General features: G+C 57.6%; 1 protein-coding gene across 1 annotated transcript in view; it reads right to left on the bottom strand.

The window, feature by feature from the left end:
* LOC138828763 (transmembrane protein 132B-like) overlaps positions 1-27,642 on the bottom strand; it is a 141,910-nt gene that overhangs the window by 31,048 nt on the left and 83,220 nt on the right. The window contains exon 4 of the mRNA XM_070024893.1: positions 8,693-8,879. Within this exon, the coding sequence (XP_069880994.1) occupies positions 8,693-8,879 (187 nt within the window). The remainder of the gene's footprint in view (positions 1-8,692; positions 8,880-27,642) is intronic.

Genomic DNA, 27,642 nt, shown 5'->3' with positions numbered 1-27,642 from the left:
TAAATATTAGAAATCAGCAAGCAGAAGACACGTGGAAAACTCTCCTAAATCCATAGAAAATAAACCCATTGCTAAGTAGCACAAAAGGTAGACTAGACAATTGGGAGACGGATGGGAATGAAAACATGCCATATAAAAATTCAAGGAGAAATAGGCAGCACTAGCTGCCTGCAGCAGAGGAGACAGAGGCCTACATCAGCGCCCTCGGTCCCTCCTTTACACGCCACAAGAAAGATGTTCCAATTACATCCCAAGTAAGAAGATTAAGAGGAGCAACAGCTACTGGCCCAGACATCGATGGAATGCGAAGAACACAACAGGGGAAAAGCCTCCCAATCCAGAGCCGATTCTCTGAGGCGATCGTTAACATTGACAAAGCAACAGAGGCGGACGACTGGGGAAGGAAGGAAGGAAGTGCAGATGACAGGCGTGAAGAGTGAGCTCAGCCTTCACTGTGGACCCGAGATGGGTCACGGGCTCCAGAGACAAGCATCAGAACTACTCCAGGCCGAAGCCTGCTCAGAAAGACACCGTACCTCACCACCAACCCCTCACCTGAGAAGGGCCCCTCCCTCCCGCAGCTCCCCCAGAAGAGAGCAGAGCTGCCGGAGGGGCCGGAGCACTGGGGAGACTGGCTCTGCGACTGATGAGGGGTGGAGGGAGCAGAGCACCCATGCTGTGCAGCGTGGGCTGGGTGCGGCAGGACAGAGCCGCAGGCCAGCGGGAGACCGTGACAGCGGTGGTGTGGCTGGACCAGGCGCAGTGGGACGAGGGAGCGTGGGTGCCACGGCCTGCTGACGCCAGGGGCGGGCCTGGCATGCAGAGACCGCAGCGTGACTCATGGATTCTTGTTCCCAGGAACCATCTGCTCGGAAAGGGAAGACCGGAAGGTAAACTGTCAGCATGAAGACTTGCAGAACCTCTCCAACCTTGGAAGTACCAAAATCTTGGCAAACCCTTCTCCAAGCAAACCTCTAAAAAAGGCCAGTGCAGAGTTAACAGGAACGTCACTCCTGGAGAGGCCTCTCCTCCAAGTTACAAAATGGAGCCCTTTGACCTGAACCTCACACCAGATATGAGCAATCAACCCACAGACAACGAGCAGAAAGCTTACTCCATTGGCAGTGAAATGAAAGAATAAATTTCTGGTGCAAACATAAATGGCTCCTGTCCAAATGACAGTCTAACAGCTAATCACCAAGCTGTAATTACTGGCCAGCCGCTGCTGAAGGTCTGTGCCCGCCTCAGATCATGTGGCCGTCCATCTCGATTGTCAACAGCCTGGATGGACAGCTGTTTCCGGAGTTAGCAAAGCTCACCCTGGCTGTGTAGGTGAGGGAGGTTCCAGAGATGATTGGCATACTGGACATCCACTGAAGACACAGGACTGGCCGGAAGGCGGGAGGCGCCACACAGTAGGCGGAGCTCGGGAGCACTCCCAGGGAAAGGAGGAGCGGACAGCAGGTGTAAGCCCCGACCTTCCCGAGCCAGGACAGACACTGAGGCTGCCACGGCCCAGCCCCCAGCCTTTTCCGCAGGTCCTTACTCCTCTTCTGCCTCAGGAAAGAATCCTAGGGCTCCTCCAGCTTTATTCTCAGCCACAGAGGAACAATCACTCTACCCAAGGAGGCCGGTGCTTTAAGCTCCATCTCTAGTCTGGGAGTAGACTCATTCCCTCCCAACCCCCCCCCCCCCCATCAAAAAAGTAGAGACCTTCAGCGCCTCCAGGCTCTGGTGGAGAGGCCTGGCGACTGCTAACTGCCTAACTGCCCCGCTACAGGGAGCTCCCTCCCGTCTAGCAGCCCCGGGGTACTGGGGTGGGGGGTGACCTCCAGCACGGGGGATGGAAGGAAGAGCTGGGGCCATCCTGAACTCCAAGATGCCTTTCAACTTCCCAGACACTCAGGGACTTCCAGGGCAACCGGAAGTGGGCGGGTCATGGGGTTCATCTCACCTTCCCGCAAGAGCTCACTAACAACGAGACTGAAGGAAGGAAGGAGGAGGAAGGTCACAGTGCAGAGCAGCTGGCCCACCTGGGGCTGGAGAGACGAGGACTCAGCCGTCTAAGGTGGAGGCAGGGCTTCTAACAAGAAATTATGTGCTAATAAAATTGGACAGTGTAAATATAACTTACATATTTTATTATTCACTGTACAGCAAACATCTAAGCGGCGTGGAGTGGAGGGAGTCCCCGTGCGTTTCTCCCTCCACCAAGGCGGGAGCGGCCCAGAGCCCAGGCTCCACCAGCCACCACGCACTACTGAGCGCTGGAGGAACGAGTTCAAACCCGATCTAGTATTAGTTTTCACTGACACTGCCACAGGCCGCTCGGGGCTGGATATCACCTAACTCAGATGCATCCCACGGCCTCACTGATAGAAACAGGACCTCGGGAGGCCACCCAGGTGTCTGCCGGACGGACCCTTCCCTGGCCACAGCAAGGGACAACTAAAACCCCGAACTGCCACACTGGCTCACACCTGTCCTCACGGCTACTCAGGAGGCTGAGATCTGCGGGCGCGGTTCAACATCGTGGGCAGCAAAGCCTGTGAGACTCATATCTTCAATGAACCACCAGAAAACCAGAAGTGGCGCTGTGGCTCCAGCGGTAGAGCGCTCGCCTTGAGCTGAAGAGCTGAGGGACGGCGCCCAGGCCCAGAGTTCAGGCCCCGTGACATTAAAAACAACAACCACAACCTGCACTGGCCTTGGTGATGTTCAGAGATTTCACATTAGATCCGTTGTCCGCTCTTAAACGTCAGGGCACGGAGGAGTCTGCTCTTTAAGGTGACTTTCTGCCGTCTGACGTCACTGAATTAAGCGTGCTGTTGCCAGCCATTTGAAGGCCCTCTGCTCTCTCTGGACTCCAACTAGAAAGGCCCTGTGACGTGGCTGGACATCAGGAGGGCTTGTGTCTTCGAAGGAAGCCCTGGGCTGGGGGAGGGCTGAGTGGGGGCAGGGGGGGGTCCACAGCTCGGTCTGTCTGCACCACCTAGTGGGGACACCGGGGACTGTCGCCAGGTCCCCTCCTTGGCCCTTGGCAGTCAGGACTGAATCCTGAGCAGCCATGGCGGAGGGCTCCCCTGCCTCCTGCCGGAAGCCCTGATAAACCGCCCGACTCCCTGTCCGCCGCCAAGGAGAGCTGCGTGGCTGTCTGGGAATTCTTGTCCACCTTTCCGGAGGCGTGAGGCAGACACACGGCCCTCGATTTCACCATCCAGGGCTCATCCACCAACAAGGCCAACAGCCCAGGGCTGAAGTCATTCCCAGATTGGGCTCTGCAGCAGCCGGCGGTGTGGGAGGCGTCATGAATATTCACGAGGTTGACTGGCTCTTTAAACATTAACCCCTCCCACCCCTGCCACTGGCCACGCCCCCCAGCGCCGCAGCTTCCCTCCTGAACTCACCGGGCCTTCTCCCTTTCCCCTTCAGAAGTTACCCAGCAGTGGGCGTTCTCCCAAAAGCATAGTCACCCGGACCGAGGGTCTTCACGGACCCTCCCGCCCGCGCCGGGCTGGCTGCGATCCGTCCGCAGGAAGGCCAGAAGGGGCAATGCAGCTGCACCCAGCCCCGGAGCCCGCGTGGTGCTGGCTTGGGAGGCGGCCTCCAGGCAGCCACGTGCCCGGCCACGGTCACGGCACACACCGCAGCCATGACCTGCGTGGCTGCCACCGCGTGGGGCCGGCCAGTCGTGAAGTGCGCTCACTGGACGACGCGTACTGTCCTCACCAGCATGGAGCTGCGTGGTTCCGCTGGAGGCATTTTACAGCCCGTGGGCGAGGTCCTTCTAAGAGGGAGGAGGAGGCCTCGAGCGGAACAGAATCTCTCCTGGAGCCTCCAGAAAAATCCCAGCCCGGAAAACCTGCCCTCAGCTCTGTCAGCGCCATTTCAGACTTCCAGCGTCCACACTGCTGGAAGCTTCAGCCCTGGCAGCAACAGGAACCTCATACTTGCAAGGTCGCTCCTGGATGGCGAGCAGACTCCACCCTCCTCGCAGCAAAGCCTCCACCCAGTACCTGCATTTCCTAGGCAACTGGCACACCTGGAAGAGGTCACATCTGCATCTGCTGAGGTCACATCTGAATTTGATGTGGCCACACCTTTCTCTGCCCTACCTAGCGGAGGCCCAGCCCAGGCCCAGATGCTCTCTTTCCCAGCTCTCTCTTTCTCAGCTCTTTCCCAGCTCTTTCTTTTCCAGCTCTTTGCCAGCTGCATGGAGGGCCAACCTGACCTGGTCCCAGTAGGTCTACTGAATAAACCTACCTCTTACCTGAATACCAGGTGCGTGGTGTGGTTCTTACTCGGCTACCTCTTTTTAAAAACCTAACATAAATGGTGCCGTTGAAACCCAGGAAGGGCTTAAAGTCAGGATAGGTGGGATTCCTCTCCATTTTTATTCTTTGTTTTTGTTTTTGTTTTTGTTTCCCCCTTTTTTGCTCTGAGGAATACCACAGTTCTGACGGCCTTTTGTGAACCTGTCTGCTGTGGACACAGCACATCGATACCATTGCTGGCCTTCACATCCACGTCCACACCACTTCTCTGTTCTGGTGAGTGAAACTACTCTCCACGGCTCTCTGTTGCTCAGTCTCTGTCCAGACGTGGTGCCATGCCAGAGAGCTCCTACGGCCTTTAGCCGAAAGGCTGTTCACCTCTGAAGCAGAGGACGCTTGGCTTTGGGGGCTTGGCCATTTCTCTCTAGAGGACTCTGGGGGAAGTCGGGACGCGGCTTCTGCCTGGTCAGCTCTCCTTCACTCACCACACTGACTCTCCTACACATGTAATGGGGTGCTGCGAATCACGCCCGAGCCGTGAAACCCCTTTGAAATGCCTCCTGCGCTCCCTGGAAAGCCAGAGCGCCTCATTTTTATGCCATTCTCAGATGTAGACAGTTTTTGCCACTGCGATGGTAAATGGTCAGAAGTCTGTTTACTTTCAGGCTCTCTTTGCTCTCTCTCTGCCATTCATGTCCAACTTTCCCTTTCTCTCCCTTTCACTTTTCTACAACATTTCGGCTTGTGCCCTGAAGAGTGCGACGCAGGCTGGGTCCCGGGGACCCCGTCTAGGTTCCCTCTCAAAGGCTAGCCAATGTAGGCTTGATCTGCTTGTTCAGGGTTTCTTTGCATTTTTTCAGAAATTCGCCATCTTGAGTTCGCCATCTTGGCCACATGGTGGGTTAAGGGTTTGGCCCCATCTGACCCTTAACCTTCCACCAAGCTTACCACTCCATCCATCTATTCTAAGGTGCCTTGCTAACAAGTTGCTCTTTTCACAAGCCCTGGTAACGGAGGCCCAACCATCTGATGTGCTTTGTTAGCAAAGATGTCTACACATTGTTGTCAAAAATTTTAGGTTCTGAGTTTTGCCTTTTTTTGTTTTGTGTTGTGTATTCTACTACTGACTATGTGATTCTAAAATATTGGGCCTATCTGTGCTAAGATTCTCACATCTAATGAGTTTTGTCATCGCAGAATAATTCTTGGTCAATTCTTAATAAGAACCAGGTAAACTCTATTCTATTTGATCTCCTTGTTGCTTTAATTGGAAATAATAAAGGGTTTTCCTGGCAAAGATTGCAATTCAAAGCCAGCCCGGGCTGAAAAATCCCTAAGACTCCATCTCCCAACTAATCTGCAAAGAGCCAGGCTGGAAGCATGGCTCAAGACTCTTATCTCTAACCAGCCAAACACTGGAAGTGGTACTGTAACTCAAACTGGTAGAGCACTAGTCTTAAGCAGAAGTGCTCAGGGACCGTGCCCAGGCCTTGAGTTCAAACCTCCTTGAATACCAACTGGGACAAGCCATCCCAGCAATGAGCGCCTAGACTCAGCCAGTCTGGGGAACAAGGGAACATGAAGAGGAGTAAGAGGAGATGATGTCACATCAGCCACTTTGTGCCTGCCCTTTCAAAATTAACCAGAGCCGGGAGGTCAGTGGAAGAAGTCTGCCCATCTAGTGTCCATACCTGTCTACCTATTAACTGAACAGGAATTTACATTCTTGCCTTTGTCACCTGACTTCTCTACCTAGTCGCCAGATATCAGAAGTAGCTAGGGACATTTCTACCAACATTTTCAGCCCCAAGTCCTTCCTCTTGCCATTTATTTTCTCTATAGTATTTTTTTTCCAGCCTCTCAATGCATGAGTCTTTCTCCAGACTTCATCTAAGGACTCACGCCACCAAGGGACAGCTGCTGCTCACTGCGTTCTCTGGGAGGGGACCAAATTCCAGCCTTCTACCCCTATTGTCGACGCCCCTTGTCAGCAGGAAGTAGCCAGGAGTAGCCCTATTGTCAGCAGGAGTAGCCATATTTCATGATTATTAAAAGGCTGGAATCTAAGGTCTGCTCCTGGATGGCTAGCAGACTCCACCCTCCTCGTAGCAAAGTCTCTGCCCAGTACCTGCGTTACCTAGGCAACTGGCACACCTGGAAGAGGTCACATCTGCATCCCCTGAGGTCACATCTGAATCTGATGTGGCCACACCTTTCTCTGCCATACTCTAGAGAAGGCCTAGCCCAGGCCCAGATGCTCTCTTTCCCAGCTCTCTCTCTTTCCCAGCTCTCTCTCTTTCCCAGCTCTCTCTCTTTCCCAGCTCTCTTTCCCAGCCACATGGAGGGCCAACCTGGCCTGGTCCCAGTAGGTCTACTGAATAAACCTACCCCTTACCTGAATACCAGGTGCGTGGTGCTGTTCTTACTCAGCCACCTCTTTTTAAAAACCTAACGATACTGAGATCAGAGCCTGGAGAGAGAAGCCCCTGCAACATGAGCCTGTACAACCAGTGCCCACGCCTGAGGAAGACCTGCCCCGGTCCCTCCACGCCGCCCGCCCCGGGCTCCATCCTCCCTGGGGGGATGGGCTATCTGTCACTTCTGTGCTCCTGGTGCCCAGGATGTAAGCAGAGGGGCTGCCCGCCCGGCCTCCAAACTAGAACAGCGCCCGCACGGCGCGGGCACACACACGCTGTTGGAAATTAAGGAGCCGTTGTGGCCGGGCTGTGCAGTGGGGCTTGGGGCTCCGGGCCGGGGGTTGGCCCACGCTGAGCCCTGGTCCCAGTTGCCTAGAAACTCACCAGGTGTACTCATTCTTGTGATCCCACTCTTTCTGAAGGATAATATGTTTTTTATCTGCATGTGCAGAGCTGGGGCTTTTTAGTTTTAAAAACTAGTCGAATCGTGGGCTGCAGGCCTCAACTCCAAGCCACCCACGGGAACAAATCTCTGCGCTCAAAGCTCAGTAATTGGGCAGAAAACACTTTGAAAAGCAACACTGTAGCGGGAAGGGGGAAATGTGTGCTTTCGGAGAGAAAGAAAAAGAAAAGGAAAGAAACAGCCACGCTGGTTAGTATTTCCCAGCCATGGGAAAGGTAACAGAAAGCCACAGACTGTAAAGACGGAGCTGATGGAGTGAGCACAGCTCGCTCTAGACCTCACTGCCAAAGAAGGGACTTCCAAACATCTGACCTCTGGGCTGGCGTTTAGAAATGGAAATATTAGATATAAGTGGCTTCCAAGGCCTGGCGATTCCACCTTCAAGATGCCCATCCTTTCCATTTCCTGTCTTCCCAGTCATCGGAGAGTTAGGATGGATGGTTGAGGGAATGGATGAATGGACAGACAGATGGGAGAATGGATGGAAGAGTGGATGGATGGGTGGGTGGAAGAGTGGATGAATGGAAGATGATGAATGAGTGGATGGACAGATGGATGGATGGAAGAATGGGTAAATGGATAGATGAGTGGCTGGTGCAGGGATGGATGAGGGGAAGGAAAGAAGGAAGGAAGGAAGGAAGGAAGGAAGGAAGGAAGGAAGGAAGAGTGGACAGATGGAGCCGAATGGTGAGAACTTTGAGGGAAATGCTCTCCCAACCGCAGCCTCCTGGAGGTTGAGCTGGATGGAGAACGTGCTGGATTTCCAAGGAGACGGACTTGGAGACATTCTCATCCTCCCTTCCAGCTGTGGCTATCACCAGACTAACACGTGACCTCACGGGGTGGCTGTGGCAGTTCAGACCAGGGCTCTCCACCCACTTCGCAATCCCCCACAGGCTGTCCCCAGGACCTCGCGTACCCCACACTTTGGTACCAGACAAGCCAGCCAAAGCAGTGCAGAAGAGACCCGCACAGTTCTGCTGCCCCTCCCAGGCTCTCAGGCACGGCCCCTTCTCGGGTGTGGCTGCCCCTTTGACTGGGGTGAACAGAGTCCCAGCTGAGCTCCAAGAAAGAGCTACAGCCACTACGCGACAACAACACAGAAGCGCAGGCAGTTCCAGGGGCTCTGGGCCCCGTCCGGGTTCCGCTGGTCAGCTCCCAGCCACGCTCTGCTGGTCCATCTGCCAATCCCTGGCCACTTGGGAACTGTCAGGACAAAGCCAGTGGACGGGGCTGGCCACCGGGCCGGGGTGCCCACCGCACAGCCCTTGGTCCTGTGTGCACACGGACGGAGACAGTAGAGGGCTAGGGCTCCCCGAGAGCCGCCCGATCCCTGCAGAGGAAGAGGGACTTGCCCGGCGCACCCCAAGGGCTTCCAGGAGCCCATCTGGAAAGCAGGCACATAAAGCACCACTTGCGTGTAGTGTTGGAACAACACGACTGAGGCTTGGAGACAGCCTGGCGCAGACGCTCCACTCCGAGCCACGGAGAGCACAAGGGGAGATTTCTGTGCCCAGGTCTCGAGCCCGGTTTCTCACCATGGCCAGGGGCACGATGCCCACGAAGGTCGTGGGGCTGATGAAGATCTCGGAGACGAACAGCTCCCTCTCGGAGCCCTCGCCCGGGTACTCCAGCTGCCAGCTGATCTGCTGGGGCCCGGCCAGGCCGCTGCTGTTGTCGGCGCCGACGTCCACTTGTAGGATCTCGTGGAAGGAGCCGTTGGCCCTAGAAAATGAGCACACGTTAAATTAGTGCATCGCCGCATGGCTGCGTCACAAATGCAGCACCCCACCTTTCTCCTGTCACCCAGCAGATGGCTGCCAGCATCCACCAAGCACCTCATCCACAGACGCCCCCTCATCCACAGACGCCCCGTGACCCACAGACGCCCCGCAGACGGCCTGGTCCCCACCCGGGGATGGGTGCGGCTTCCCCGGGGCAGAGACAGCACCGAGAACCCCCAGGGCCTCCATCCCCGGCGACACTGCGCACGGCGCTCTCCTCCACCACCGCACGGGCCCACGCCACAACCCCGGGCCACATGCCAGAAGGTTCCAGAACCATCTCCTCCCGATTCCCCGCCACCCCAGGCCCGAGGCGCAGCCCGAATCTGGCTCTTCCCCCCTCTCTTAGCTGGGAGCTTGTGGACAGGGGCTACGCTCCCTCTGGTGTGGAGTTTGGGGAGCAGAGTGGTGGTTGTGGGGCGTGGGCCCGGTGGGCAGAGGCACAGGGAAGGACTTCGCACCCACACGGTTCAATCTCCAGTGCCACGCAGGGCTGGGATCTCCCACGAGGCACGGAGACCCGCCTGCTGCGCTCACACACATTCCCCGCGTGTCTGGAGAAGGAAGGGGGAGGTGGGCGCACATCCAAGAGAAAAGACAAAGTTTTCCCAGTACAGCAAGAGTTAAAGCAAAAGCCACCTAGCACAGGAATGACTCCTGTGTCTGTGTGTGCCTGTGTCTGTGTATCTGTGTGTGTCTGTGTGTGCATGTGTGTATCTGTGTGTGTCTGTGTGTGCATGTGTGTATCTGTGTGTGCCTCTGTGTGTATCTGTCTGTGCCTGTGTGTGTATCTGTGTGTGCTTGTGTGTGTATATCTGTGTGTATCTGTGTGTGCCTGTGTGTATGTGTGTGTATCTGTGTGTGCCTGTGTGTCTGTGTATGTATTTGTGTATCTGTGTATATGTGTGTATATTTTGTATATGTGTGTCTGTGTGTGCTTGTGTGTATCTGTGTGTGCCTGTGTGTATGTGTGTATGTGTATGCATGTGTGTGTCTGTGAGTGTATCTGTGTGTGTGTCTGTGAGTATATCTGTATGAGTGTGTGTGTGTGTGTGTGTGTATCTGTATGTGCATGTGTGTATCTGTGTGTGCCTGTGTGTATATGTGTATATGTGTATACATGTGTGTGTCTGTGAGTTTATCTGTGTGAGTGTATCTGTGTGAGTGTATCTGTGTGTGTGTCTGTGAGTGTATCTGTGTGGGTGTATCTGTGTGTGTCTGTGAGTGTATCTGTGTCTGTAAGTGTATCTGTGTGAGTGTATCTGTGTGTGTATGTGTGTGTATCTGTCTGTGAGTTGGGGCAGGTCAGGCATGTGGAGCCTCCGGTCCACGGCCTTGCTTCCTCAAGCTCTGCCTCTCATGGAAACATCACGTCTCCTGAGCGCCAGCTCCTCCCCGGGACTGTGGGACCCTGTGAGGAACACACAGCGTGGGCACACGCAGCCCCGGCACGTCCAGACAGCGTGGACACAGCCCAGACACGCCCACGGTAAGGAGGGGAGACACACCCAGACATTCGTAAGTGTGTCGCTCACAGTGACAATCATGGGTGTCTTGTAAGACACAGAGAGGGAGAGGGGAGAGGAGGCGATCAAGACCGGGAGAAAAAAGGCAGAGAGACACAGACAGAGACAGAGACAGACACAGACACAGACACAGACAGAGACACAGACAGAGCCCAGGTCTTTACAGCTTGAACCCATTTCCAGTGCGAGCTCTGTCCTTTACATAGGTAAGTTTCTCAATGGCTCTGGGCTCGGGGCCTCCACACAGACACCCTGTCCACAGGCCCGTTTCCAGAACAGACCGGGTGGGGCCATCAGCTGTGTCCTCTCGGCCTCTCCAGGTCCATGCTGGACAGGCGCTCAGACGGGCCGGCTGGTGACGGGCAGGGGATGCCAGGCCAGGCCAGGCCCCTCCCCAGCCTGTGTCGCTGCCGCCGCCGCCACCAACCGCGCTGGCACCGTGCTGGAACAGCACAGCGGTCCTGTGTGTGTTGTTCTGTTCACTGAGCAGACACGGAGGACCCGGAGGTCACTGTGAAGCCAGGGTTGTCACCTGCGGGGCCCGTGTCAGAAGCCACCACTCAGCCAGGTCCCCAGCCCAGGCCACCCATGGGCTGGCAAGTGTGTGAACATGCCGTGCCTGGAGATGCGCAGCTGCCGAAGCTCTCCCGGGCCCAGCGCCTGCGCCACCGCGGCCTCCACCCAGCCACCTCGAGGATTCACTGGTGGACAGGTCAGACCAGGACCCAGGGGCATGAGCCAGGTGACAGACAGGTCCGTGTGCATAATGACAGGTGCCGTAAGGAACAGAGCGGGAAACGGCAAGTACATGGGATGCTGAAAAGTTAAGGCTGGGCTTCCATAGTGGGGGCCGCACTAGGAACGCGGGGCTTTACACATGGCAGACAAGAACTCGTCCAGCCCTGTGAAAAGCTGTCTTTTAACTTTAAAATAAAATGTGGAGGACAACCGGAGATGAGGAAGAGGTTTTCGAAAGGCCTCACGAAGAGCTGAGTGTCGAGCTGAGACCTAAAGCCTGAGGAACGCCAGAGCCTCTGCGGACGTGTGTCGGATAAAGGAGAACACCTGTCACAGGACACACAAGAAACGCACGGGAAATGTGTTTCAAACCATCAGCAAGAACACGAGGTGCGGGTGAGACAGAGCAGCCTCCAAGACCGTGTGGAAACTGCCTGCTGAGCCGCCGCTCGGCCCCCCAGCGCCCCCCAGCCCCCCCAGCACCCCTAAGCCCCCCCAGCACCCCTAAGCCCCCCAGCACCCCTAAGCCCCCCCAGCGCCCCTCAGCCCCCCTCCAGTGCCCCTCAGCCCCCCCAGTGCCCCTCAGCCCCCCAGCGCCCCTCAGCCACCCCAGTGCCCCTCAGCCCCCCAGCGCCCCTCAGCCCCCCCAGCGCCCCTCAGCCCCCCTCCAGTGCCCCTCAGCCCCCCCAGTGCCCCTCAGCCCCCCAGCGCCCCTCAGCCACCCCAGTGCCCCTCAGCCCCCCAGTGCCCCCCAGCCCCCCCAGTGCCCCTCAGCCCCCCAGCGCCCCCAGCCCCCCGTGCCCCCCAGCCCCCCCGTGCCCCCCAGCCCCCCAGCGCCCCCCAGCCTCCCTGCACCCCTCAGCCCCCCAGCGCCCCCCAGTCCCCCAGCACCCCTCAGCCCCCCAGCGCCCCCCAGGCCCCCAGCGCCCCTCAGCCCCCCTAGTGCCCCCCAGCCTCCCCCAGCGCCCCTCAGCCCCCCAGCGCCCCTCAGCCCCCCAGCGCCCCTCAGCCCCCCAGCGCCCCTCAGCCCCCCGGTGCCCCTCAGCCCCCAGCACCCCTCAGCCCCCCAGCGCCCCTCAGCCCCCCAGCGCCCCTCAGCCCCCTGGCGCCCCTCAGCCCCCAGCACCCCTCAGCCCCCCGGTGCCCCTCAGCCCCCAGCATCCCTCAGCCCCCCCAGCGCCCCTCAGCCCCCCCAGCGCCCCTCAGCCCCCCAGCGCCCCTCAGCCCCCCGGCGCCCCTCAGCCCCCAGCGCCCCTCAGCCCCCAGCACCCCTCAGCCCCCCGGTGCCCCTCAGCCCCCAGCACCCCTCAGCCCCCCCAGCGCCCCTCAGCCCCCCCAGCGCCCCTCAGCCCCCCGGCGCCCCTCAGCCCCCAGCGCCCCTCAGCCCCCCAGCGCCCCTCAGCCCCCAGCGCCCCTCAGCCCCCCCCCACCTTCCCCCACACTGTCCACCACAGCCCCCTCCACCCCACCTTCCCCCACACTGTCCACCACGGCCCCCTCCACCCCCACCTTCCCCCACACTGTCCACCACGGCCCCCTCCACCCCAGCTTCCCCCACACTGTCCACCATGGCCCCCTCCACCCCCACCCTACGCCAGCTTTCCATTGCTTTGGCTTGTGATATACTTCCAATTATTGATTACATTGATGGTTACAAAGAGAGAGAAATTCTCACAAGCATAGAATATTCAACTTGAACAAAATTAAAGAAAACTATCAGTGAGGTAAAGAAGACAACGGAGAGACAATGGAGCAGGTAACGTGGGGGGAGGGGGGAGAGCTGGGAGTGGCACGGATCAAGACAAGCATGTGCTCATGGATGATAGGCTGAATTGAAACCCCTCCATTCAACTACTTAAATTACATAAGTGTGTGTGCCCACACATGCACACATACATAATATTATATAATATTTTCTTAAAGCTAACCCACAGAATAGGAGAGACTATTTGCAAACCATCTGATAGAGGGTGAGCAGCCAGGATATAAATAATTTTTTTAACTCAACAGCAAAAGGAAAAATAGCCCAATTAAAATTGGAGAGTCCTTTAATAGACAGTTTTAGTGGCAGGCAAACAACGGGATAAATAGCCCACGAGAAGATGCTGGTCCTCATGACACTAAAGGAATGCAGACTGAGAGCCAGGGAGCCATCGCTCCATACCAGTTGTCTACGATCAGAAAGACAGAGCACGCTGCTCTGGTGGGGGAAGAGGCCGAGGCCTGGTGGCTGCCGGGGAAGGGGGGACACTGTGACTTCACGTCGCGGACCATTCTCAATTCCTCAGGAACATCAAACATAGGACCCATCGATGTCAGTCCAGGAGAGAAATTAAAGCATCATCCACACGACTTGCTCATGGGAACAACAACACTCCAGAAGAAGTGGTCACAGGGGGCGGGATAAGGAAGGCCCCGGGCAGGGCACACGGGGAGCAGGACCCGCCCACAAACAGCAGGACCCGCCCACAAACAGCAGGACCCGCCCACAAACAGCAGGACCCGCCCACAAACAGCAGGACCGGAAGCTGCCAAGGACCAGGGTAGGCCGGGGCGGGGAGGAGCTGGAACGTCACAGTCAGGGGAGATGGCACTTCAGGTCCTGACGTGGCACAGGACAGTGGGACTTGAATCAAACTCTTCAGAAGGGCGGTTCCGCCTATGATAAACCTATAAACCTATCTCGGCCTGTGCTGCTGCTGCTGCTGGGGCCTGAACTCAGGGCCTGGGTGCTGTCCTTCACTGTCTGTCACTTAAGGTTGGTGCTCTACCACCTGAGCCACAGTTCCGCTTCCAGCTTTTTGGTGGTTAACTGGAGATCAGAGTCTCACAGACTTTCCTGTCCAGGCTGGCTTAGAATCACGATCCTCAAATCTCAGCCTCCTGAGTTAGCTAGGATGACAGTCATGAGCCACTAAGTATTTTAACTTAAAAAACTGTTTAAATTTGGGGAAAAAGAAAACTAAAAAAGGAGCGAGAGAGGAAAATCAAAGTTGCAAAAGGAGAGGCAGGGTGACACACAGTTTATAAAAATGAGAAACCTATGCAATCATTTTATATAGTTTCTATTAAAAAGCTATTTAAAAGTCTATCTCGGGGAAAGGAGGGAGAAAATGAATCAGCTCCAGCTGCATCTGTAGGGTGCATTTCTTTTGGAATTTAAGGAAGACAAAGCTGCTGACATCAGCTAAGACCAGCTGGGCGCGGCCCAGGAAGGCGTGGACAGTCCTGCGTTTGTGGCTTCAGTCTCATGGAGAATGGGGACAACGCGGTCCCTTACTTCTCTTGTTCTGCTTTTGCTCAAATCTCACATACATGTTTCTGGTAAAAATATGCAGAGCTCCCGTCTGCCTCTCGAGTCAGCTCTGAGTCAGGCGGCGATCTACCCCGCTTCCACGAAGACTGCTGTCCTCATCTTCTTTTTCCATCTACGCACCTTGCAGACCGGCCGGAGTGGCGGATTTCTGCTCACCAGCCCTGCAGAGCTGATGACAATAAATCTTGGTAATGAGGAACCCCTGGCGGCCCCTCCACTTCCCGGCTGCCCAGCCCTGCCGATTCTTCACGCTAACAACTCCGCCCGGCTTCCAGCCTAGTTGATGTTGCCAGCCTCGCCATGACAAGGCCAGACACAGCTACCACAATGGCCACGATTATTTTGTTTTTCCTCTGCCACTCTTTCTGACAACACCCCAAACTCTCCCAGGAAACGAAGGCCGGAAGCCCCTTGCCCCAGCTCCTCATACAGCTCTGACGCGTGGTCTCTGTGTCTTCTCACTGTGGAATTGGGGAGGGGGGCAGCGGGCATTGTCCCTCCCCACCCCCCCCACCCCCACCCCCCTCTCCCCCGTGTGTTCTGGAAGCCGGACACACTGCAGGCTGCTCCGGGCACCCAACACACGGGGCTGTCCTTGGTGTGGATTTCTCCCCCACCCAGAATCATCCCGAAAGACTGACAAGCGCACACAGGAAAATCGCAGCCCAGGCCGGCCCGGCCCTCATCAGTGACTCTACCTCCAAAACAACCAACTCCGAGAGCGCTGGTGGAGTGCCTGCGGACCGAGCACGAGGCCTGAGTGCAATCCCCAGGTCTGAAAGGGAGAGAATCGATAAAGCCAGAAGTCACACTGAAACGTAATTTACGTACACGTGTTGGGAGGGGCAGTTGTGTTATCCCCCAGCCATGGCCCAGAAGGTTCTCTGACCCCGGAAGAGGGACCGGGGAGGGGCCAGGGGCTCCAGCCGCGGGCTCTGGCCCCTGTGAGCTCCTGCTCCGCGCCGCGCCACCTCCCCTAGACCACCATGGAAGTCAGACTTGCGCAGCGTGTAGCGTGCGTATCTGCTCTTCTCACTGGACACACGGCTCCAGCAACTAATGCGGGCGGGGCGTCCGTCTGCAGGGACCCCTGCTCACAAATGAGTACTATTTCACAGTGCCGGTACGGCGGGATTTGTTTAGCCATTTAGCAATTAACAAACATTTGGGCTCTTCAGCGCAGGGCTCCGGTGGAAGGCTGGTGTGGAAACTTCTATATAAATCTTCTCTGGACATTTGTTTTCATTTCTCTCAAGGAAATAAGTGGAAATGTTTTTTCGCCAGGTCACGTGACCAGTATATGTCTTTTAGCAAGCTGGAAACTTTGCAGCCATTATTTCTTTAAATATCCATGTCCCCATTTGCTTGCTGCTCCCGTTCCACACAGCACACTGCGAGTGCACGCAGGCCCAGGCTGTGAGCAGCCGCCTCTCCGCTTGACAAGCTCCACTGTCGTTACGCTCTCTGCTGCTTCTCCACCATCGCTGACCTTCTGGTGAGTCCGTTGTTTGTTTATTTATTTATTTACTTATGTATGTCATGGGGCTTGAACTCTGGGCCTGGGCGCTGTCCCTCAGCTCTTCAGCTCAGGAAGAGCGCTCTACCCCTTGAGCCGCAGCACCACTTCTGGTTTTCTGGTGTTTTATTGGAGGTAAGAGTCTCACGGACTTTCTTGCCCAGGCTAGCTTTGAGCCACAGTCCTCAGATCTCAGCCTCCTGAGTAGCTAGGATCACAGGTGTGAGCCACCAGTGCCCGGCTACTAATTTATTTTTAATTTCAGCTATCACCAAGGCAGTGCTAGCATCTCAGCTTTACTCTTTTTATAGGATCTCTCTCCAGCTTTTACCCATTGTCTCAGTCTGCTTTCTGTTGCTAAAATAAAACGGGTGAGGCTGGGTGGCGGGCAGAGGCTCCCTCAGCCCCACGTCCGGCTGACCGGCCTCCGAGAGGACTCTGTGCAGGTGACCCCCGCGGGAGCGGAGGTCGGGGCACAGTCCAGGGCCAGAGGTCAGGCTTGCTCTTCTGTGACAATCTCCTCGAGATAACTCACCGGGATCGGCAGGGACACCCCGAGCCTCTTCTTAGCGCATCTCTGCCCAAGGCCTTGCCCTCGCGGGGCGCCAGCCCGCTGCACCGCCGCTGGACACCACGCCTCCTGCCACCGGGCCATGCACGCCCGCTTCCCCACTCCTCATAACCCAGCCTCGTTCTGGACACCACCGGCCTCCAGAACCAGAGGCTGACCGCAGGCCTCCCGCGCCAGGGCAGCGCTCAGCCGCGGAGCCACGGCCCCTGGGCCGCTGGGCATGTTCTCTCTGGTCTGTGCACCTCCTTTTCCAGCGTCTTCCTGTGTGGAGGAACGGCGGCGCACACTGTGGGCACTGTGGAGGATGCACCGCAGAGACTCTGGGCTCTGAAGAAGCCTGGGGCTCTTCTTTTATTAAGTGGATCAGTGTTTTCGGTTCCTCAGCATCTCTCTCACTCACACGCAGTCTGTGGCAGCAGACTCCAGACCCAAGGAGGCCCCCGGGGTTGCGGCCCTTCCCTGAGGACAGGAGGCCGGCATCCGCCTTGGCTCCAGCACTCCAGAAGCGCCTGGCACCTCCAGACCACCAAGAATTACTTCAGATCCACAACGGCAAAGGAAAAAAACTACAGGTGGGAGAAAGGTCCCAGGTAGACGGTCCATACTTACGACCCCAGAACTCAGGAGGCTGCAGCAAGAGGATGTGGAATGTAAGGCCGCACATGCACACGGGCACACACACACGCACACAAATACACACGCACACACGCACACACACAAATACACACGCACACACACACGTGTGTGCACACGCACGCACACACACACAAATACGCACACACGCACACAAATACACACGCACACACGCACACACACATGCACACACAAATACACACGCGCGTGCACATGTGTGTACACACATGCACACACACAAATACGCATACACACACGCACACACAAATACACACGCACACACACGCACACACACACGCACACACACGCACACGCACACGCACACACAAATACACACGCACGCACACACGTGTGTGCACACGCACACACACACACAAATACGCACACACATACACACACGCACACACAAATACACACACACGTGCGCACACGCACACACACACACACACACGAGACGCAGCTCCGAGGCAGAACTCTTGCTTAGCATACACAAGACCCTGGGTTTGGTCTCAGATCACTGTGTAAGACAGACAGACAGACAGACGTATAGACAGTGCAGGATATTTAAAAGCCACCCAAACAGAATCTCTAAATTCATTACCCTTAAAATTCAGAAGAGTTCAAAGAAACCCAAAAATAGAATGGCATTCTGAATGTCATTTGCGTCAGATCGCAGCCCTTCCTCTAACCTCACATTTACCTGGCAGCTCTTCCATAAATGTCAGCGTGTCTGCTGGGCGGGAAGTCAGTGGCAGGGTCTCCAGGCCCTCCCGTCCGAAGGGATGCAGATTCCCTGCGGAGAGGCTCTCCCCGGGAATGGAGTGCTCCCCGGAAACAGGAACTCCCCGGCCACCGATTAATTAGAATGAACGGCTGCATTCCATCTTCTGCGTGGGCCATTGTATTAACTACAACAGCCTCCAAATCTTTCTTACAGGCCAATTACTCCACAGTAATTAGATCTGAAGTCAACCAGAGTTGGAAAGCATTACGAGCATGAAGTTCTCTAACTTCTCCTCTGTTGATTGTATCCACTCAAGCACTTTCCCTTCACAGATTTGATTTCCAGAGCCGTTTGGCCCTGAGAAGCCAGTAGAAGCTGGACTTCCACAAGCAACCACAGGGCAACACAGCTAACAAGCTGCGGCTTTCTCCTCTCTCCCCCAGGCTGTGCTCCGGGGCTGGAGAGGCCCAGGCTCCGCCGCGGAGGACTCTGGGAGTCTGCACAGCATTTGGATGGCAGCATCTTGACTTTGCCAGATGCTCACATGCACAGAGGACGTGTACTGCCCAGCAGGCCCTCCCCAGAGAAAGCACTGACCGGCCTGAGACAACACAACAGCGGGGCCGTCCGCCCGGTGCCCAAGCCAGGCTGCCCTGCCAAGGATCTCTGAGGGCGCCTGATGCCCAGCTGCTAGCTGAACGTTGATCCTGCCCAGCAGCCACCATGGGGGGCCCTGAGCACAGGGCGGAGCCCAGCCCAGCAAGGGTGAGGCCCCAGCCTGATGGCCAAGCAAAGAGTACATCCCGACTCAGACCCCACCATGGCTCAGCGCCCACCACGCCAGCACCCACCACGCCAGCACCCACCACGCCAGCACCCACCATGGCTCAGCGCCCACCACGCCAGCACCCACCACGCCAGCACCCACCACGCCAGCGCCCACCACGGCTCAGCACCCACCACGGCTCAGCGCCCACCATGCCAGCGCCCACCACGGCTCAGCACCCACCATGCCAGCACCCACCACGCCAGCGCCCACCACGCCAGCACCCACCACGCCAGCGCCCACCACGGCTCAGCACCCACCACGGCTCAGCGCCCACCATGCCAGCGCCCACCACGGCTCAGCACCCACCATGCCAGCACCCACCACGCCAGCGCCCACCACGCCAGCACCCACCACGGCTCAGCGCCCACCACGCCAGCACCCACCACGCCAGCACCCACCACACCAGCACCCACCACGGCTCAGCGCCCACCACGCCAGCGCCCACCACACCAGCACCCACCACGGCTCAGCACCCACCACACCAGCATCCACCACGCCAGCACCCACCACGCCAGCACCCACCACGGCTCAGCGCCCACCACGGCTCAGCGCCCACCACGCCAGCGCCCACCACGGCTCAGCACCCACCACGCCAGCGTCCACCACGGCTCAGCGCCCACCATGGCTCAGCACCCACCACACCAGCGCCCACCACGCCAGCACCCACCACGGCTCAGCGCCCACCACGCCAGCACCCACCACGCCAGCACCCACCACACCAGCACCCACCACGGCTCAGCGCCCACCACGCCAGCACCCACCACGCCAGCATCCACCACGCCAGCACCCACCACGGCTCAGCACCCACCACGGCTCAGCACCCACCACGCCAGCGCCCACCACGCCAGTGCCCACCACGGCTCAGCGCCCACCACGCCAGCACCCACCATGCCAGCACCCACCATGGCTCAGCGCCCACCACGCCAGCGCCCACCACGCCAGCGCCCGCCACAGCTCAGCACCCACCACGCCAGCGCCCACCACGCCAGCGCCCACCACGCCAGCGCCCACCACGCCAGCACCCACCACGGCTCAGCGCCCACCATGCCAGCGCCCACCACGCCAGCACCCACCACGCCAGTGCCCACCATGCCAGCACCCACCACGGCTCAGCGCCCACCACAGCTCAGCACCCACCATGCCAGCACCCACCACGCCAGCACCCACCACGGCTCAGCGCCCACCACGGCTCAGCACCCACCACGCCAGTGCCCACCACGCCAGCACCCACCACGCCAGCGCCCACCACGCCAGCACCCACCACGCCAGCACCCACCACACCAGCACCCACCACGGCTCAGTGCCCACCACGCCAGCACCCACCACGGCTCAGCACCCACCACACCAGCACCCACCACGCCAGCGCCCACCACGGCTCAGCGCCCACCACGCCAGTGCCCACCATGCCAGTGCCCACCACGCCAGCATCCACCATGCCAGCGTCCACCACGCCAGTGCCCACCATGCCAGTGCCCACCATGCCAGTGCCCACCACGCCAGTGCCCACCATGCCAGTGCCCACCATGCCAGCGTCCACCATGCCAGTGCCCACCATGCCAGTGCCCACCATGCCAGCGTCCACCACGCCAGCATGCAGCACGGCTCAGCGCCCACCACGCCAGTGCCCACCACGCCAGCGCCCACCATGCCAGCGCCCACCACGCCAGCACCCACCACGCCAGCACCCACCACGGCTCAGCGCCCATCACACCAGCGGTTTTGAAAACTCCATTCAGTCTTAAAGCAGTCATCTGTAGGCTCAGTCTGACAGAGGCTGCCGACTCCCCCAATGAGCGAAGCCAGAACTCCAAGACCCGCGCTGGCCGCACCCAGATGAGGCCTTGTGGGCAGAGACAGGTGAGCTCTCAGCAGACCTGGAGTGAGTGGAGTCGGGGCCGTCCCAGAACATCCACCCACACGCCCAGGGAGACAGAGGAGCTGGAGGCAGGGCAGCCAGGCGGGGCACGGAAGGGCCGAGGGAAGCCAGCGGCCCTGGGAGTAGGCTCCGACATCTCACCAACCACCGAGCAGCCAAGCGGCAGAGGGGCGGGCATCATCTCTGAGTCTCGCCGGCAGGCTGGGAGGCGTGGCCAGAGCGCTGGCCATGGGGAGTGGAGCCCTGACCCTGGTGGGCCTCGAGGGCCCTGCTGACAAACCACCAGGGGTCTCAGCCCTGTCCCCAGAAGCCACCGAGGGAAGCGAGGGTTTGACCTCTTTCTGGATTTGGAGCTGCTGGGGGTGAGTGCTCACGTGCACCGAGGGGAAGGAGGCCACGGGGCTTCCATGCCGGGGGTGGGGAGGACCACGGCGGGTTCACCCCAGCCGCACCAGCCTCTCCGCTACCAACCTCAGCAGGAGGCAGAGCCGCAGTGTCATCGGGCACACACGGGGCACGATTCCACTGCCACCTGCCTGGACCTTGGCGGGAGACGGGGAGGCCAGGGCAGAGCAGTACGTCCACGCGTGCCCCAAGGCCAGTTCATGAAAGGTTGAAGCCTGGTGCTTGCTTCCGCCTGCAGCCTCGTCTCTGCCAGATGCCACCCTGAAGCCACCGTGCCACGGGACATGAGGGAGTGGATTGGCATGAGCCCCACCAAGCACCAAGCCCAGAGCAGGGCCGAGAGCGCGGGGCACCGAGCACCAAGCCCAGAGCAGGGCCGAGAGCGCGGGGCACCGAGCACCAAGCCCAGAGCAGGGCCGAGAGCGCGGGGCACCGAGCACCAAGCCCAGAGCAGGGCCGAGAGCGCGGGGCACCGAGCACCAAGCCCAGAGCAGGGCCGAGAGCGCGGGGACAGGCCGCAGTGCCAGGAGAGGGACAGCGCCGTGCAGTCAGGGCTCACTGTCCTGTCACCCTGAGCTCCCTTCCACATGCTGTCTCTCCAGCCCTTCTGGCTGGGCTGAACTACATTTCCCAGCATCCTCCTGGTGTGTTTCTGGTTAGTGTGGGCCACAATAGAGACTGCTGGGAGATCTGGGAGAGCAGGAGGAAGCGCAGGGTCCATTGTGGTTGGAGCAAGCACGTGCATAACGGTAATGATAATGTCAACAGAAAACTTTAAACATAAAGCAACCCCTACAAGTGCACGGCAGAGTTCAGCTGATAGATTCTCAGTGTGAGTTTGCGTGAATTTGTGGCAGAAATAAAGTCTCTCTGGATTTATCAGTCAGTAAGACCTGGGGTTGGCGGCCAGCACAGCGGCAGACGGAGCCAGAGGAGATGAAAAGGCCGGTTGCACTTGAAAATGGTGGTACTAACTGCAAAAGAGCCTCGGGGCAGTGCCCAGGCCCTGAGTTCAAGCCCCAGGACAAGGAAGGGAGAGAGAGGGAGAGGGAGAGGGAGAGGGAGAGGGAGAGGGAGAGCGGGAGGGAGAGGGAGAGGGAGAGAGGAAGAGAGAGCGAGAGAGGGGGAGAGAGAGAGGAAGAGAGGGAGAGAGAGGGAGAGAGAGGAAGAGAGAGGGAGAGAGGGAGAAGGAAGGAAGGAAGGAAGGAAGGAAGGAAGGAAGGAAGGAAGGAAGGAAGGAAGGAAGGAGGGAAGGAAGGAGGGAAGAAAGGAAGGAAGGAAGGAAGGAAGGAAGGAAGGAGAAAGAAATGTCAAGAGGAGAGGAGACAAGTATATTAACTCACACAATTGTGACAAACCTGTCGACTTCCTCTGTTCCCCGTGTCTCACACTCACAGCCCCACAGCGCCATGTCACCGATGTGCCCTCCCTGGGGCTGCATAACCCATTCTGGTTGGGTTTCTCTGTGTGTAGCACCCCAAAACATACCAGCTGAGCTGGTCCAGCAGGAGCAAAGCCCAGCCCAGCCTGACCTATGGGCCCACCGCGAAGTCAGTGGTTAGTTACTCTCTTAGACAACTTTGTTTTTCCGGGCCATTTCTTGTCCATGTTCCAGTGCCCGAGCGTTCGGCGGACGCCAGGGCCGCCACACCGGAGCCTTCCCCATCTCTTCCATAAACCTGAATTCCTGTCAAGACCGATGCTTCTTTTAGAGCTCCAAGGACGCTGCCTATCAACGAAGTTTCTATTTCTACTTGGCTCAGGTTTTTTGCATAAATTAGGAGCTAAAATAGACGCTGTCTTCATTCTTTCGGCACTCAGCAAGCAGCCTTTCCAGACAAACAGGAAACCAAGAACACGGGACGCGCCGGCGGCTCACAGCCAGAGACCAGACAGGAAACCTCCCGGCACACCTGCGAGAAACGGGCGGGCGGGCATGGAGCAAAGGCAGGAACTCACAGGGACAATGGGGGGAACGGAGGGCGGGGATGCGGGGCAGGGGAGGGAGCCGTGAGCCAGAGCCCGTGGGACAGGGCCAGCCCAGCACGCTCAGCGGGCTGAGACAGGGTGCAGAGCCTCTCCGGCCGGTCCTCCCTGCCAGCCTCCTGGGAGGGACAGCTCCCGGCCTCCCTGATGCTGTGTCTCTCACACACACACACACACACACACACACACACACACACACACACACACACACACCGGCCCTGATGCAGAGGCAGGGATGGTGTGAGCCACTTCCAGAGCTGCCCTTGGGAAATGGCCTGAGGTGCTTCCAGGTTGCCATGGAAACCAGGACAGCATAGCAACAGATGTTGCCCCCAGGTGACACAGGCGGAGGACAGACGCAGCCAGAGCGGAGGACAGGAGGACGGAGGCCAATGCGGCTGCAGCTGCGAACCCCACCCGAGCCTCAGGAGGGTGTCCGTCCATTCCAGCGGCAGATTTCTTGGTGGCACGCCAACCCCCGGGCCTGGAGCCGTCCCTCTGCCCTTCTTGCAGCCCAGGGTGGAAGTGCCCTCTCGCGTCCCCCGTGGGCCAGGTCCTCGTCATCATCGTAACCCCACGCACACTGGGGACGTTAACTCAAGTAGCCGTGAGTGACTTCCAGGAGCAGAACTCCTCATGGCTTCTGGGAGTCGCTGCCCGCCCAGCAGACGCGGCGCCCGTGAGCCGACCCGCAGCTCGCACCTGCGCTTCTACTCTTCTCAAAGCAGCAGCCCTGTCCCGCCGCGCAGACCCCAGCTAGCAGCAGACACAGGCCAAGCGGCCTGACAGTTCTCTCCGCAAAAATAAATAATAAATCAATGAATGAATGAATCTCCTCCAACAGCCTGGCAAGGCCAAAGACACTGAGCTGGCCAGCTGGGGTGGAGCGCGGAGACTGGGGAGGGCACACAGCTCAGCCGGCCGCGCTTGCTTTCCCACAGGCACGGGGTGTGAGCCCGGGTGGGGGGGCACCCACAGCTCTGCTGGCTTTCTGAGGTACAACAACAATAGTCTGAGACTCAACAATGACAATAGTCCTGAGGCTCTCCTGCAAACCCTTGGGCAGCAGGGGTGGGTGGAAGCATGCAGCCTCTCAGTGCCCCATTTCTAGACACTAGGCGGCTATGCGCAGCATAATGCACTCATTAGCAGTGTCTGTGCCCTAGCTCCTGAGAACATTAATTATTTAGTAGCTGCCTTGTTCTCCTAATAGACTTCCATTAGAATAATACCAACACCAGTTACAAGTACCCACATTTTTCATCATTAGACCTTGCTGAAAATAATAGGTGTATTGCAATCTTAAATTACTTTTATTTTCAGGGCAATTTCTGACCCCTGGGAGTAAGAAACAGTAATCTACGAGTTCCTTTGTGCTATTAGTTATCACCTGCCCAGAAACAGAAGATGAACTTGGCCAGGCCTGGGCAGGGCAGGTAACTCCCAGACTGAATTTCCCCTGGGAGTGTCTGGTCCTACAATCAATCTTGTCAGGAAACTCAGGAAGTAGAAGAAGAGGAAGGAGACATGTGTGCAAGTGTCACACACCATGCATGCGCGCACACACACGCACGCACGCACGCACGCACGCACACACACACACACACACACACACACTTTTCCTGGGTGAGACCTTGTTCTCGTGCAAACCCCAGTGGAATCTCCCTGGGCCCTTCCTGGCGTCCTCAGCTGGGCGGATATTAAATCTGATGTTCTCTGTGGCAGAGCACAAGCTGTGCTTCCCACTGCCAGCCCCACACAGGCCGGAAGCACAGCGCCCCTGTTTCCCCTCTGTGTTCCCGCTCCCTGCTCTGCCCTCCCTCCCTGGGGGTCTTTCTTCTCCCCCTTTCCTCCCACTCCAAGGACTGTTCCCACTGCTGCAGCATTCGCCCCCCCCACGCCTCCCCCACCCCCAATTAGGAATCACTCCAGGGCTCCCCTAGCCATCAATGGCTGTTTGTTGCCTTCTATTAAGCACCAAGAACTTATTCCTCCTTCCGATACAGCGGGAAGCCTCTTCCCCCGGCCCCTGGGGCTGGGCAGTGTGGTGCATTCCTGGCTCCTAATGAGCCCAATTCCATGCAGACTCCCCTTCCCCCCACCCCCAAGGTCTTTGTTGAAAGGTCTCTTGTTAGGTTCACAGAGGGAAAAGGCCTATCAGTGCACAAGGCACTGAAGATCTCACTTCTTAACCTGGAGTGATCTCACAGCTTCCTCTATGGCTGAAAGCCAGGAGAAGCAGGACTGGACTCCACCCCCCAAAACCGGTTTATGGATGTCTCCCTAGGAGGAAACACACCGAGTGCCCAGTAACACGAATGTCTTGTGGGCTTCAAGAGCTCTCTCAGCTCTTTGCAAGTGCCCCATGAGAGACCCTAAGTCACCCAGAGATAAAGCTCACTGCATTTTCTTTCAGTCAGGGTCTGTTCTTCTTGCTGGAGTGAGGACTACACATGTGCATGCACATACATGCCCCTGGCCTAGGCAGCAACCCTGCGTCATGTGCAGCCCCTCTGGTGTCCGGCTCACCAGGCAGCACTGAGCCAGAAATAGCAATGGATCCTCCACCAATGCTATCATTTTATACTTACCCATACTATCATTTTATACTTACCCATACTATCGTTTTATACTTACCCATACTATCATTTTATACTTACACATACTATCGTTTTATACTTATCCATACTATCATTTTATACTTACACATACTATCATTTTATATTACACCTCGTTCCAGAGTTAGAAAGGGTCCAGAGGACCTTTTAGTGCTAAGTCTGTCTTAACTGGGGTGTTGGGGTGTGCTTCTGATGACAGAAACCTGGTGCTGTACATGGGGCCTCGTGTGCACACATGGGTGCAGGACGGGGCTCCCATAACCTGCGGGAAATCTCCATTCAGCCTGGGGAGCCACGCGCAGGCCGCACAGCCCCCAGTGAGGACAGAGCCATCTCCAGCAGGGCCTGGCTGTCCAAACAGTAGTCCACCAGGCGGGGCCACCCGAGGGGCCTGGGACCGGCCCCAGCAGGCCAGGCACACAGGCTCTGGGGAGCCACCCACCCCCAGATGGGGCTGCTCTGAGCAGGCTCTGAGCACAGAGTGGGGCTAAGAGCAGGGTGCCAAGTATCCCCTCAACCTGCCTGCCACCAACCCCATCATGAGAGAAGGACAGCCATGGCTGTCAGTGCTGGTGGTGGTGGTGATGGTGATGGTTGCTGGTGGTGGTGATGGTTGCTGGTGGTGGTGGTGAAGGTGGTGGTGAAGGTGGTGGTGATGGTGGTAGTGGTGGTGAAGGTGGTGGTGATGGTGGTGATGGTGGTGGTGGTGATAGTGATGGTGGTGATGGTATTGATGGTGGTGGTGATAGTGATGGTGGTGGTGATGGCTGTTGATGGTGGTGATGGTGGTGATGGTGGTGGTGATGGTGGTGGTGGTGGTGGTGATGGTGATGGTTGGTGGTGGTGGTGATGGTTGCTGGTGGTGGTGAAGGTGGTGGTGATGGTGGTAGTGGTGGTGAAGGTGGTGGTGATGGTGGTGGTAGTGGTGGTGATAGTGATGGTGGTGGTGATGGCTGTTGATGGTGGTGATGGTGGTGATGGTGGTGGTGATGGTGGTGGTGATGGTGGTGGTGGTGGTGATAGTGATGGTGGTGGTGGTGATAGTGATGGTGGTGGTGATAGTTGGTGGTGGTGATGGTTGTTGATGGTGATGGCTGGTGGTGGTGATGGTGGTGGTAGTGGTGGTGATGGTGGTGGCAGTGGTGGTGATAGAGATGGTGGTGGTAGTGGTGGTGGTGGTGATATTGATGGTAGGAATGATGGTTGTTGATGGTGGTGGTGGTGGCAGTGGTGGTGATGGTGGTGGTGGTGATGGTGGTGGGGGTAGGGGTGGTGGTGAGGGCTGTTGATGGTGGTGGTGGTGGTGGTGGTGGTGGTGGTGGTGGTGATGGTGATAGTGGTGGTGATGGTGTGATGGTGGTGGTGATGGCAGTGGTGATGGTGAAGGTGATGGTGATGGTGGTGGTGGTGGTGGTGATAGTGATGGTAGTGGTGAGGGCTATTGGTGGTGGTGGTGGTGAAGGTGATAGTGATGGTGGTGATGGTGGTGGCAGTGGTGGTGGTGGTGATGGTTGTTGATGGTGATGGTTGTTGGTGGTGGTGGTGGTGGCAGTGATGGTGGTGGTAATGGTTGTTACTGGTAGTGATAGTGATCACTGTCACTGGTGGTGGTTTCCCCATGTTGTGTTTTCAGTCTGTGACACTTTGTATTCTTACTTTTGCTATTTTTCTCTTTTTATTAGCACATATTACTTGTGTGAAGTAATGGGTTTAATTACGACATTTTCCTGCCTGCGCCAGTACACAAAACAAGCCACACCGCACCCTGTGAGTTCAGTGTCTGCACAGTCCCTGGCACACCGGCCAGCCCAAGACATCCACAGAGGATGAGCAAGCTCTGCCCAAACACCCATGAAGGGCAAGCAAGGTGTGCCCAAAGCCAGACCGAGCACAGAGAAAACACCAGGAAGATAAAGGAAAATCAATGAAAGGGAAAATAACCAAATAGAGAAAAACAGCAGACTTG

This window comes from Dipodomys merriami, unplaced genomic scaffold, assembly GCF_024711535.1.
Source record: "Dipodomys merriami isolate MVZ:Mamm:240054 unplaced genomic scaffold, mDipMer1.0.p SCAF_163, whole genome shotgun sequence".
Classification (NCBI taxonomy): Eukaryota; Metazoa; Chordata; class Mammalia; order Rodentia; family Heteromyidae; genus Dipodomys; species Dipodomys merriami.
The sequence above is the reverse complement of the archived record's forward strand: the minus strand, read 5'-3'. Positions and strand labels throughout refer to the sequence as shown.